This window comes from Malassezia sympodialis, genomic scaffold (genome assembly GCF_000349305.1).
Source record: "Malassezia sympodialis ATCC 42132 genomic scaffold, msy_sf_7, whole genome shotgun sequence".
Classification (NCBI taxonomy): Eukaryota; Fungi; Basidiomycota; class Malasseziomycetes; order Malasseziales; family Malasseziaceae; genus Malassezia; species Malassezia sympodialis.
The window spans coordinates 51,865-65,127 of record NW_017387805.1 but is presented as its reverse complement, the minus strand read 5'-3'; the positions used below and the strand labels follow the sequence as shown (position 1 = coordinate 65,127).

General features: G+C 62.7%; 5 protein-coding genes across 5 annotated transcripts; 3 read left to right on the top strand and 2 right to left on the bottom strand.

The window, feature by feature from the left end:
- Positions 1 to 33: 33 nt before the first annotated feature.
- MSY001_1548 (uncharacterized protein) lies at positions 34 to 2,109 on the top strand (the record flags this gene model as incomplete). The annotated part of the gene is made up of 1 exon (XM_018883356.1): positions 34 to 2,109. One exon carries the CDS (start codon positions 34 to 36, stop codon positions 2,107 to 2,109), a length of 2,076 nt encoding a protein of 691 aa, XP_018740123.1.
- Positions 2,110 to 2,123: 14 nt separating this feature from the next.
- Positions 2,124 to 4,913, bottom strand: MSY001_1547 (uncharacterized protein; the record flags this gene model as incomplete). The annotated part of the gene is made up of 1 exon (XM_018883355.1): positions 2,124 to 4,913. The coding sequence occupies one exon, from the start codon at positions 4,911 to 4,913 to the stop codon at positions 2,124 to 2,126; it is 2,790 nt and encodes a 929-aa protein (XP_018740122.1).
- Positions 4,914 to 5,429: 516 nt separating this feature from the next.
- Positions 5,430 to 6,926, top strand: MSY001_1546 (uncharacterized protein; the record flags this gene model as incomplete). The annotated part of the gene is made up of 1 exon (XM_018883353.1): positions 5,430 to 6,926. The coding sequence occupies one exon, from the start codon at positions 5,430 to 5,432 to the stop codon at positions 6,924 to 6,926; it is 1,497 nt and encodes a 498-aa protein (XP_018740121.1).
- A 172-nt stretch (positions 6,927 to 7,098) lies between these two features.
- Positions 7,099 to 8,459, top strand: MSY001_1545 (uncharacterized protein; the record flags this gene model as incomplete). The annotated part of the gene is given in 2 exon segments (XM_018883352.1): positions 7,099 to 7,109; positions 7,124 to 8,459. The coding sequence occupies 2 exon segments, from the start codon at positions 7,099 to 7,101 to the stop codon at positions 8,457 to 8,459; spliced, it is 1,347 nt and encodes a 448-aa protein (XP_018740120.1).
- A 2,326-nt stretch (positions 8,460 to 10,785) lies between these two features.
- MSY001_1544 (uncharacterized protein) lies at positions 10,786 to 12,963 on the bottom strand (the record flags this gene model as incomplete). Its single annotated transcript, XM_018883351.1, has 2 exons — positions 10,786 to 12,848; positions 12,885 to 12,963. The coding sequence occupies 2 exons, from the start codon at positions 12,961 to 12,963 to the stop codon at positions 10,786 to 10,788; spliced, it is 2,142 nt and encodes a 713-aa protein (XP_018740119.1).
- Between the last annotated feature and the right edge of the window lie 300 nt (positions 12,964 to 13,263).

Below are 13,263 nucleotides of genomic sequence, written 5' to 3'. Positions count from 1 at the left end.
GGTGGCGAATTTGCCGAGCGCCTCCTTGCTACCATGAGCGAGCGAGAGCCAGGCGTGCAGCTGCCGCCACTTTCGCATCGCACTTCTGATCGTCACAATACCTCTATATTCCTTGGCAAGGATGAGGAACGCTGGGCGAAGTTTCTTGGCGAATCGTCTGGGGCGCCGTGCAAGTTCGTGCAGAGCGCCTACACGTTGTTGCCGTTTAAACGCTCCGACAATGCGAGGGGTTTGCACAAGTATGCAAGTGAACTCGATCTGCAAGCCAAGGATAATAGATTGGGATTTGATCTGCCAAAGGCGAAGCGTACTGAAAGTTACGATATCCTGTCGAATACTTCATCAAGGCGCGGGGAACCATGGCCCATGCAGCAGCCATCAGGACGCCGTCAAGACCAGTCCATGTTAACAAAGTCATCGACCCTGATATCACCGGATGCTTTCTCGCCGCCGCTCAGGTCGCCACTCGTGCTATCGACAACGCCGAGCAAGTTGGATGCGACGTCGCCATCGAAGCTCGAAGAGGCCCTGACTACAGCTTTGGCGGAACAGACTCACGTCAGCGCTACCCCTTCGGTGGCCTCAGAGATTATCGGTGAAGAGCAGGAAGCAGACTTGCCGCAGGCTTTGACGGTGAATATTCCGAAGATACCGCAATACCCATCAACGCTTGGGCCAACCGTGCAAACTCGGCGTTACCGGCGTTCGCGCCTGCTGCGCTCGGCGCAAAAGGATCGTATACCGACCCCACGCAGTGGCTCGCCTGAACCCCTGGGTATGGCGAGCACGGGCCCCAATATCCCGCTGTACGGCAACCTGGACATCTTGACGCTGAGGCCACGGCGTACAATCGAGGACGTGGAAGGCACGCTGTATGACGAGGATGGCCCATTCCGTGAAGGTGAGATGAGCGATAGTCTCAGTGTGCGTCTGTTCTATGCGCCCGGGAAAGAGGGGAAGCCCGGCATGAGCTACCTCATCACGACGCCTGACAACCGTGTGTTCTCAGCAGCCAAGCGGCGGCGCTGGGCCATGGATGAGCGCGGTCACTTTTATGCTGCTATGGAAATCAAAAGTGTTGAGTCGAAGCTGCGCCATGCCTACAATGACTTGGTCGACCCTGTGTATGCGCGTGAGTACGAGAATGATCTACGCAAGTACTACGAAGATGATATCCTGGATGAGTTGCAAAAGGCCGAGACGCTGACACCGGGTCAGAGCGTCGTTATGCCGCATGTGCTGCGCACGGAAGACGGAAAAATCATACGACTCGAGGAAGACTTCCCTGAAGAGGCGTTTTTTGCGATCGCCGGGTGCCACGACGACGAGCTCTATCCCGTGGTGCTGCGCGTGTTTGTGGATGCAATCCGCCTACTATGGCGCATGCACTCACATGGCTGGATGCATGGCGATATCAAGCTCGAGAACCTTATGTTCAACGAAGATGCCCAACTGTACATGATTGATTTTGAGAATGCATCGCCCTTCCGCGGCACACGGCAGCACGACGGGATGATCCAGCTTCTCAGCTACGACTGGACGCCTCCTGAGCTTGAGGTAAGCCCTCTTGGGCGTCGTATGGGCCCCTCCGGCGACCTTTGGGCGCTGGGTGCGAACCTCATTCGTGCGTTTGCGCTACGAGACGGTGTCACCGATAATGCAGTGCGCGAGATGCTCATGGGTGAGGGGATGGACACTTTTTTTGCATTCCGACGACGGCTGCTTCAAACGAGCGAGTTAGAGCCAGGCGCGCCACCTGTGGCGTATGGTGTGAACCTTGGCCCTCTGTTGCGCGTCGCGGATGAAGAACAAGGCCCCTTGCATCTGAAGCCGGCGCGCGTGCTGCGCCTGTTTGCACAAAAGGGACCCTTGCTCCTGCAGTACGTGCTGGCACACAGCATTGCACCGACTCCCGCAGAGCGGAACGAAAAGTTGGGTATGCTGCTGGCCGAACAGCTCTTGCAGGCGCCCGAGAATGAGGCGCTGTGGCAGACGGTGTCCAAGGCTCTTGACACGTCCATCAAGCTTAGTGGTAGTTCTTGGGTGCGCCCCAAGCTGGATGAGGCTCGCCGCATTCTTGAATTGGACCAAGATGATTATGATAAATAGCTATCTATACAATCCTACGATGCGTCGTTCTCTGCTGCAAGACTCGCAATCAGCGCCTCAAGCTGCGACTGAATCGAGGCGTTTTTGGCGGCCTCGGATGCGTCGCTGTCCAGTAGGGCCGAGCTCAGCTCCGCTGTCTCGGGAACTGGCGCCGGCGATACTTGCTCGGCAGACTCAGCATCACCCTGTGGTGCCTCGGTGGCAAGTGCCTCAGCCGAGGACGCTGCATGTGTGTCCCTCGCCTCGGTGAGGTCCGAGACCGACGTCGACGGATCGCGCAGTGTCTCGGTCAGGTGCTGCAGTGCCTCGTTTGACACATCAATGCCATACGACTTGAGCAGTGCCTCCATACGCCCAGAGCTCGTCTCGTCGCCACCGTCCTGCCCAGGGTCGTCACCGCCCTCGTGGTCGTCACTTTCATGCCCAGAATAGTCGGCCTCAGCATCAGCAATGGCCTGCTCATCGGCCAGACGCTGGGCCTCATCGTCGTCGCCATCCTCGCGGGAGCCAGCAAGCGCCGCCGATAGTGTACGCAGTGCATCGCTGTAGTCGGCCAAATTGATACCACCAAAGTCGGTGCCATCGACAGTTTCGCCCCCCGCCTCCAGCGAGGACACAGGCACAGGGGGCACGCCGTCGGCTGGTGCGTCCGTCGACGTGGGCCCCTTGCCAGGTGGACCAATCTGCTGGAATGCTGCCTCCAGCGTCTGTGACACGGCCGCATCCAGATCGGCCTGCGAGGCCGGCGCGCCCGACGTGGCTGGCGAGGCACCTCCGATGGCCTCGGACGACTGCGTCTGCTGCGCCACACGCGAAGCTTGACGCACAAGTGTCTCAATGGAAGCAGAGAGCGACCCCGGGCCTGTAGCGGGCAGCACCGAGGCCGCTGATGGCATTGGCGGAGCAGCTTCGTCGTCCGGGTGCCCATCGCCAGCCGCTCCCGCGTCGGGCCGTGAGGTGCCAAGCAAACGGGTAAGCGACTGCAGTACGGGCGAGGAGGCCGAGGGCAGCGTGCCGCCGAGCCCTAACGTAGGCGCGTCTGTCACGGCCGGGCGACCATCAGACGGGCGCTGCGCGTGCTTCAGGAGCGCCGACGCCAGCATGCTCGAAAGGGCCGAGGCACTGGGGCCATCGCCATGGCCGCCCGTCGATGAGCGCAGCTGCTGCACAAGCGACGTCAGCGAAGGCGTCAGATCCTGTACGGACGGCGCACTGCCATCGCCACCGCTTGCATGGCGCAGGCGCTGCTGGTGCGCCAAGAGCAGCGCCGCAGCTGCGGCACCATTCTGGAAGATGCTGCTTGCTGGATTGTCGAGAGGCGCAGCGCCAGGCTGGCCATACGGCTTGGGGCCTGGGCGCAGACTTGACGATGGGCGAAGGCTGCGCTGTTTGTGTAAAGGCACCGTCGCTTGGCGGTACGCCGCAGCGCCCTCGAACTGAGCACGAGCCTTAAAGGGACTCGCAGGGGCCGGCCCCTTCGGGCCATTGACCATCATCGGATGGTCCTTGCCGATCTGGGGACGCCGCGTAGGCTTCCGACCGGCATTGCTGCCGTCCCAGTTCGGGTTGATGCGGTACAAACTGCCTGCCTTGTGTAGACGCCCACGCTTGAATGCCTTCTGCAGCGCCTGACTCGCCGACGGCCGGAAGTTCTTCATGAGCGGATATGTATCCTCCATCCAGTGGAACAGCATGCGGGGAGGCGTACCATTCACGTCGCCAATCGCCTGCAGTCCCTCGATGATCATGTCTTCGTACGACGGAAGCGTGCTTGTGATCCGCGGCGAATCGTGCTGGCCCGTGGTATCATCCGCCCCTGAGTCATGCAGGCCATACGTGGGCGTATATGAGCTGAGCGTCGGCCGGATCGACGTGCCCAGCGAGTCGCCAAGGCTCGGCGTGGACGACGCAGCCGTTGGCGTAGCAGTGGCTAGGGGGCTCGTCGTCGACGAGGACTGCTCGAGCAGCTTGGACAAGGCCGAGTTCGCTGGCATGCGGCTGTTGGTGAGCAGTGACGAACTGTTTAGCAGCGACGATAGGCCACCAGTGGTCGTCGTCGAGCCTTGCTTCGACGGTGCGAGCGGCTGCCCTTGGAGCCCCAGCATCGGTCCAGACGAGTTGGAGTTCTGGATCGATTCCAGGATCGCCGCAATGCGAGACGAAATATGGCTGCCACCCGTGAGCGGCTCAGTCTCATTGCTCGGACCGTTGCGCAGATTCGCATGGGGCAGAGGACTCGAAGCCAGTCCCGTCGGCGCAGACGTTGGCATCACCACAGGGATGGAGGGGGTATAGGGACGACTCTGCGTGTCAAGGGACACAACAGGGGGCGGCACTGGCGGCGTCACTGGCGGCGGCTGCACCGCTGAGGTGGACGTAGACTGCTCCAGCGGCGCTGATAGGCAGTTGGCAGGCACCTCGGGCGCCGAACTTGGGCCAGTTGACATAGGCACTGGCACTGGCGGTGCTGACGGTGCGGGCGAGGTCCGCTCCAGTCGTGTTGGTTCAGTGTGCACTACTGCCTCACGCCGGTTTGCAGCTAGGCGTTCGTCCATGTCGCTGGGGTACAGCACAGTGTGAACATTCGCAGCCAGCGGGGTATCCTGGACAAGATCTTCAATTTGGCAGATGAGATTAACAAGCTCCGACACAGTGAGCGAGGACAGGTAGGCATGGCCCTGCGGGGGACGCGTGTCAGTGCGCACACGTTTGGGCGGATCCGAGGGCGCCCGGAGCACGTCCTGATCGGGCGAGTGAGAGCGCTTGACAGCGACAGGGGTGGGTGACATGAGGTGCCCAGACATAATGGCGGGCCGCGCGACGCCGTCCGGCGCAGCGGCACCCGGCGTCGAGGGAATCAGCGCGTGCTAGAAAGTACACGCGTTCAGTGTCTGTGCGCACGCGTCGTGGAGCGCGTTGCGCGGGGCCGATCGTCGTGAGCTGACTTAGCAGCTGTACAGTTCGGTGGCGGAGCGGCGTGGAGAGGCTGGGCAGCGAAACTGTATATTTTTTTTTCGATGTCTGCCATGTTTACTCAGCCCTGGCGATATGCGTCTTGATCACGCGCACGAAATACGCGACCAGAGCATAGGGATCCATGTGCAGCGGAAGAATGTTGTGGAGGTTGTCTGCGTGATCAGTCCAATCAGACGGCGTCGGTGCTTGTTGTTGGTGCACCGACACCCCGGTTCCGGCACTCCGCAGCTTCTTTTACACGGGAACGGTCCCATCAAGACGGCCGCTCTGGTAGCTCGGATTCGGACCTGTGTTCCAACACCATGGAAGAAGCCGAACAGATAGAGACACGGCCTCATCCTGTCATGGTATTCCTGCAAGCGCTCTGGCGCACTCTCTGGCAGGTCTGGATCGAACCCTTTTTGATTTTCGTGCATCTGTACGAACCGGCGGACCGTACATACGGCCGCTGTGATGTCCCGTTCAGCAAGATGGAATTGCGTCTGCACGAAAATCCCGATGTGACGGTATCGTTCTACAAGACCATGATGCCGAATGGCAAGGACTTTGTGTGGTACCAGGTTTGGGAAGATAAGCTTGCACAACGCTCGACGGGGCGATTGGCGGACATGGTTTTCTGCCATGGCACGGGTGTACACTCAGGTACGCTGGCGAGCCACTCGCGACGCTATTTGGATGCGGGCTACCGTCTCATTGTACCAGATCTTCCGTCGCACGGCTATTCGACAGGTTTGCACGTGTACCAGGCTAGGATGCGAGGGTACACGGATGGTGTGCGCCAAGTGATCCACGATGTTGCGCGACGTGACGACGAGTTGCAGGGCCACAAGACGCCCAAGCAGAACCGCCGTCGCACCTTCCTACTGGGTCTGTCGTTTGGTGGTCTAGTGGCCACGCTATACCCGGTATACTATCCGGCGGCTAGCCGCGAGGACACGACTGACATGGACGAGATTCCGATTGATGGTGTGATTGGCGTGGGTCCCCTTATCGACTACAACCCGAAGGATGTCAAGGTGGGCCCTTTTGTCCGCCTGCTTACTGTGATCACTCGCTTTCTGTACGCCGAGCGTCTGGAGCTGTATGTGCCGCACAAAAAGGCGGTCGACAGGGACCCTAAGGTCTACAAGCAGCTGATTGACTCGGACCCCCGCAGTCACCGCGGCTCGTTCCGTGTGGGTCACCTGTTCTGCTTGCGCTACGGCATTGCCGATGTGCAGGACATGACGTATAATTTTAAGGTGCCCGTGTACATCCAGCATGGTCTCCAGGACCGTGTTGTGTCCGTTCAGTCGTCGGTGATGTGGCTTCAAAAGGTGCATTCGACGGACGTGACGATGACGGTGTACCCCGTGTGCCAGCACGTTATCTACCGCAAGGCCAAGTCCGAGGAGGAGGACTTGGCTGGCCGTGTGTGTGTGCTGGAGGACAACGTCAGGTGGATGAATGAGCGTTGCCCTGGTAGTGGTCACATTGACCGTGGCATGTCGTTCTCGTCCGATTACACAACCGACGGTGAGCAGATCCAACGCGCTCCGTCGTTCTCGCTGTCATCTGGTCTCATGACGCCAAGTGAGCTGGCTCTCAATGCGCTGTCGCAGAACAATGAGGAGCGTGTGGCCGACACGATGCAGACACTCTCCGACAAACTGGACTCGATTCAGCAGAACGAGACTGCGACGTCGACGGCGCTGCCAGATTCTGGCGCACAGCTGTCTCAGCGCCAGGTGCGCAAAACCATGCAAGTTTCGGGCCCTAACAATTCTGTCGAGCGCCGTATCTACCGCGAAAACTGGACGCTGCCTGAGGAGATGCGCCCGTACGACCTGGTCATCCAGTAGACAATCGTCAACACGTGCTATGAGTTCTTTAGTCATCTCGATGATCCTGTCGGTGTGTGTCGGACCGCGAAGCTTGGTAACCAGGCTTGGGGACCGATGCTGTGTGTACCGCGTCCCACGGTGTTGCCGTCTGCCGGCGGTGTGAGAGCAAATCTGCTGCGCCGCAGCCTGCATGGCTCGGTTGTGCGCCGTCACAGCGATATCCAGGTGTCGACGCTACCGAACCAGCTGCGTGTGGCGACCGAAGCGGTGCCAGGCCACTTTAGCGCAGTCGGTGTCTATGTGGATGCGGGCTCGCGCTTCGAGCGCCCATGGGTGCCTGGTGAAAGCGGCGTGAGTCATATACTCGACCGCATGGCATTCAAGAGCACGAGCACGCGGTCGTCATCGGACATGGAGCAGCTGATGCAGTCGGTCGGTGGCAATGTGATGTGTGCATCGTCGCGCGAGACGATGATGTACCAGTCGTCGGTGTTCAACCAGGACGTGCGCAAGGTGCTAGAGATCTTTGCCGACACGATCCAGAACCCCACACTCGATGCGGCCGAGCTGGCCGTGCAGCGCGAGGCGGCGGCCTGGGAGGTGAGCGAAATTTGGAGCAAGCCTGAGATGATTCTTCCCGAAATGGTGCACGCTGTTGCCTTTAAAGACAACACGCTTGGGCACCCTCTATTGTGTCCGTTGGAGAGCCTTGATGTGATGACCACAGACAATTTGCGCGAGTACATGCGCCAATGGTACCGCCCTGAGCGGATCGTCGTGGCGGGCGCAGGCATGGCACACCACGAACTCGTGTCGATGGCGTCGGAGCTGTTTGGTTCGATGCGCAGTGAGCCGCAGGACCCGGTCGTAGCGCAGCTTGCGAACGAACGTGCGCGCTACACGGGCGGCGAGCTGTACATACCGGACGCCTCGACTGAGTTCACACACGTGTACGTGGCCTACGAGGGCCTGTCGATACATGACGACGACATATATGCGCTGGCCACCATGCAGATGCTGCTCGGTGGCGGCGGCAGCTTCAGCGCGGGTGGTCCGGGCAAGGGCATGTACAGCCGCCTGTATACCAATGTGCTCAATCAGTATCACGCTGTCGACCACTGTGCGAGCTTCCACCACTGTTACGCAGACACGGGCGTGTTTGGCCTGTCCGCGAGCGTGCACCCGAGTTTCAATACGTCGGTGCCGTATATGATTGCGCGGGAGCTCGAGCTCTGCACTTCTGGCATGTACCGCAACTGTGTCACGAAGAATGAGTGGGAGCGTGCCAAGAACCAGCTCAAGAGCAGCCTGGTCATGGCACTCGAGAGCCGCCTCGTCGAGGTGGAGGACCTCGGGCGTCAGGTGCTCGTGCACGGCCACAAAATTACCGTGAACGAGATGTGCCAGGCGATTGACCGTCTCACGCTCGATGATCTTCACCGCGTCGCGAAGCGCGTGTTGATGAGCGGAAAGCCCAGCACAGTCGTAGCGCAGGGCGAGCTCGAGGGGCTCGGCGATGTGCGTCAGCTGCTAGCATCACGGGGTATGTAGCTACGTGTAGGTCTATGGTACATATGGACCGCTAGTCCCAGGCCCAGGCCAGAGGCATCTGCGCGACCGAGGCAGCCTTGGGCAGGGCCGGTGAGTCAAGCGGCATGGCCAGCAGGCGACTACGCGTCGGGCCCGTGGGTGTCACGGGCATGGGGCTGCTCAGCGCCGCACTCGACGGCACGGGATCACTGTGCACCGGCGTCGCTTGGCTCTGCGGTGTCGCCAGATGCTGCGCACGACGCGTCGCTGCCGTCGGCGAGTCGAGAGGACCCAGCGCGCGCGACGGCGTGCGCATCCCGTTGTACGGGGTGTGCGCCAGAAAGTGGGTCGGCGTCGGGAGCCACTCGGCGTGAGCATAGGGGGTAAAGTGGCGGCTGGGTGTGCCGACCAGTTGCAGCGATGATGGCGGCGACGGCGTGCGCCATAGTGGCCGGCTGCCGTCGTCCGACGACGCAGAGATCCCCGCGGGCGACGCGTCGTCGTACTCTGGCAGGAATGCTCGGTCCTCCATACACCGCTTCGGACTAGGCGCGAGTGAGAGCGTCGACGAGCGCAGCAGGGCATGCGCATGCAGGCCCGCGTGGGCGGCGGCGGTGCTCGTCGCGCGCGGCTGCGCCATGGCAGACCGGTGGTCGTAGCAGTCGTCGCAGACCCAGTCGGCTGCCGGCAGCTGATCCACATGCGAGACGCCTGCACAGGCCAAGTGCAGCCACCGCGCACAGCCGTCGCACTGGACCATGTCCATGTGGTCGTCAGTAAAGCCGCAGCGGCAAGCCATCAGGGGCGCAATGCCGCTAGCGGCGAGCGAATGCATTGTCGAGACCATGCGCCGCCGACCGGTGGCAGCAGGCATGCCGCGCCGCTGGCGCGTGCCGTCCGACGCAATCCACCAGTCGTGTCGCGGCGCGCGGGGCGACCGCCGCCCTGTGGCGCGACGACTTCGCTCCCGCAGGCCTTTGGCCACCATAGGATGGTACGTCGAGGCTGTGGCTGCCGCATCAGCGCCAGCGCTGTGTGGGTCGTCATCCTCTAGATCGTCATCAGTAGCGAGCCAATGCGCCACGAGGCGCAGGCGCTCCGAGCGCTCCTGGGGGCCCACGAGGGGGACCGGTGCCGGAGGCGCCGCGGCGGGGGCTGCGTCGCCCAGTACATGGCGGTGCAGTGCGAGGCGGCCGAAACCCTCCAAGTACACGGCCTGCATCGGCGGAGCACGGGGTGCCATGGGCGCCAAAGGCGCTGCAAAAGGTGCGAGAAGATCAGACATTGAGGCCTGGCTGCGCGCAGAATCGGCGCCTGTAGTGGGCGCGGGCTCGTAGGGCGCGGGCGCCGGTGCATCAGCACTGCGCTTCATGCCAGGCGCCGCATGAGCGTGGAGACCAAGCATCGTATACTGCGTGTGGCCGCACACGGCCGGCGGGCACGGGACATCCGCCCGCGGTGCGGTAGCGCGGCGGCGAGTACTGCTGTCGTGCGTGTCTCGGGCGCCTGTGCGCCCACGCTTGGCGTGCGCACGACGAGCGCGGTCCTTGCCCTTGGTGCGGTCCTTCGTCGGCCGTGTGGGATCGCGTGGCAGCACCTGCGGCCGCCTCGGTGCGAGCGAGGCGGGCGTGCTGGGGCCGGGAGTAGGCGGTGCCATGACGCCCAGCATGAGGGATGGGAAACTTGGCGAAGAGCGCTGGCGTGCCTGTCCGAGAAAAGATGCACAGGTACGCCCAGCCGTCTTGCGTGGCGGGAACGACCAAATAGCGCCGTCGACCTCGGCGACCCACGCTGCCCCTGCACGCGGGGCGCGGGGCGTCCCTCCGCGACACGCTGCAGGCGCCAATCATGCAGCGAAGGGGCTGGCGCGTAAAGCAGGCCGCATCAGGGCCCTCTCCTTGCATGCATGGGATTATGTCATCAGCTGGGTATCGCTACGGCGCCGGGGGGGCCGTCGAGAGACGGTCGAGCAGCGTCTGGAGGTGTCTGCGTCAGAGAGATGGACGTACCGGATGCGCGCCTCGTCGCGTGTAGCGCGCTCCTTGGCGCCTGCGCGCTCGCGTTTCACACGCTCGTCGGCTTCCTTGCATCGCCGCTCCAGCTCGCGCAGACGCACGGAGAGCTGAGCGGGCGTCGCCGGTGTAGGAGCCACCGTGGGCGCATCGCGTAGGCGTGCGACCTGCTGCTCCAGCTCGCGATTCGCGCGCTGAAGGTCCGTGAGTTCGCATTCCTTCGCAAGCATTCGGCGCCGCCACTGCTGCTGCTTCTCGACGGCCGCGCGGATGGACTTCTCGATGCGCTCCACGTGACTCCACCGTGCCTCCTGCAGGCGCCGCACATCGCTGCGTCAGTGTGCCATAGATACGTACGCCAGCCTCGCTGCATGGTCCTTCTCGAGGGCTTCCGCTCGCTGCGAAAAGTGTGTCTGGATTGCTGCAAGGCGCCGCAGCCGCTGCGTCACCTTGTCGTGGAACTGCGAAAAGTGGGTGTGAAGCAAGCGCGCTTCGCCCGGCGCTGCCTCCTCGCCCAGCGCACGCACGAGGCCATCGAACACGGCCAAGAGGAGCGTATTGCGCTCCGCCAGCTGTGGGCGCGTTGACGCATCGAGGCTTCGCGCCGACGACGACGCATCGCGACGCGCCGACTCGGCAGCCGCCAAGGACGCGCGCTCCGCCTCGAGACGCGCCTGTTCGAGCGCACGCTGCGTGTTCTCCAAACGCTCCTGCGCCTGGAGTCGCGTGCGCGTCTCGCCTTGTAGCGCGGTCGCCAGCTCGCCCGTCTCCACACGTAGCCGCGCGACATCGTCCTGCGCCTCCTGCCACAGCTGCAGCTTCTCGTCAAGATCGCCTCGCAGGCGCTCGACGTCGCGCTGGTGCTTCGCATGTGCCTCTGTCAGCGTGCGCTGCGCCTGTGCCTCGTGGGCGCGGTGCTGCTCCTGCAGCCGCCGCGCTTCGTCGCGCGCCTGCGCGACCTGCTGCCCTAATGACTCGATAAGGGCGTCCTTCGCGGCTAGCGAGTGCCGCGTGTGCGCCTCGCTCGTATCGTAGCGCTGCGACCAGTCGACATCCGCCTTCTCGCGCGCCTCCTCCTCCTCTTTCAGGTCGCGCACGAGCTGCACGAGCTTGTCGTTCAGGCGCGCATTCAGGTCCTCGAGGTCCGCGTGCTGCGCAGCGAGACGCTCCATGGCCGCCTGAGCATCGTCGAACTGCGCCCGAGACGCGGCACACTGCTCCTGAAGCGCCGCCTCGATGCCCTCGTGATGCCGCCGCACAGCGGCCAGCTCACTTGTGAGCCGCTGCACGTCGGCCAGCGCCGCAGCATGAGAAGCCTCGCGTGTCTGCAGCTGCGCCTGTAGCTCGCCCGTCATCGACTCAGCCTCGTCCAGTGCGGCCTCAAGCCGGTCCATCTCGCCCTCCTTCTCGGCGACAACGAGGCGCTCAGCTGCCAGGGCGTCCTGCAGCTCACAGATCACGTCGTGCTGCTCATCTAGCTGTTGTTGCAACGCCGGCGCATCGTCCGCACCGCTGCTGTCTCCGTAGCGCAGCGCCTCGTCACCGGACGAGGGAGCCGCACCCTCGCGCATCGCATCGACATGCGCCTGCAGCGCAAGACGCTCGGCCTGCTCGGCGCGAAGGGCCGCCTCGAGTTGCGCGACATGGGGCGCGGCGCTGTCGCCCCGTTGCTTTTGCTCAGCAGTGTGCGCGCGCGCCTCGGCCTGCCGCAACTGCTCCTGGAGCTGCTCATAGTCTGCCAGCTTGGTCTCCCACTGCTTTACCTGCCGGTTCACCGTCTTGAGTGCCTGGTCCTGGCTCTTCACGAGCTCGGTCATCTTCTGCAGGCGCCGCACGTAGCTGAGCTTCTCCTGGCGCAGCGATATGACCTCGGCGCCGACGTCCTCGGGACTCATGTTGCGCCGGTGAAAGTCGACCTCGATCTTCAGATCGTCCCGCTCAGCTGTGAGCTGCTCAATTTTCTGTAGCGTCGACTTGATCGAGATGCCCGCCTCCGTCCGGCGGCGCATCTCCTGTACGCCCCAGTGGCCAGAGCGCGACGCGTTCAGCTCGGTGTCGCCCTCACCCTCGTCCTCATCCAGCACATGCAGCGCATCGCGACTCTGAGCAAGTTGGCTCGCGCGCAGAGACGTTGTAATGGATGACGACGTATCATTCAAGCTACCCTCGTCCAAGTGCGCAGGCGTATTGTACAATGACGACCGCGTCGTGGCCGTGCGCGGCGTCGCAGACGTAGACGAAGGGCGCTTCGGAGTAGGCGCCGTCTCTTCAGGCGTGCGATCCTCGTCTGCATCGTCGGCCAATTCAGATGCCGTATCCTCCTGCTCATCCTCTGTAGACATAAGCAGGTTCTGCGCCGGTGGCGGCCTCAAGTCGAGCGACGTGGACGAGTCGAGGCCTAGCGACGTATTACCTCGAGGGTAGGTCGTCACACTTTGGTCCATGGACATGTCCCTGTCAGGGCGCTGCCCCTCATCATAGAGTGCCTGGAGTGCAGCAAGCCGTTGCGACATGATGCAGGGAGCCCCGACACGCCCCTCGACGTGCCTGCGACAAGCTACGTCCGCGCGGCGCTGGATCAACACCGACCGTGTCGTATCACGTGATGTCTCGCCGGCACCACGCCTACGACGACGTCGAGCTAGACCTAGCCGCCGCCCGATGTCTTGTCTATGGAACAATGGCAGCGGGCATACCAGGTACAGGAGGCGAGTACAGCACAGCGGTGGGAGCTTCTGTACCGGGTCACACATACATGCGCCAAGCTAGATTCCCAGTTACGAGCCACGGAGCCGAGCCATTATTCCTCCGCG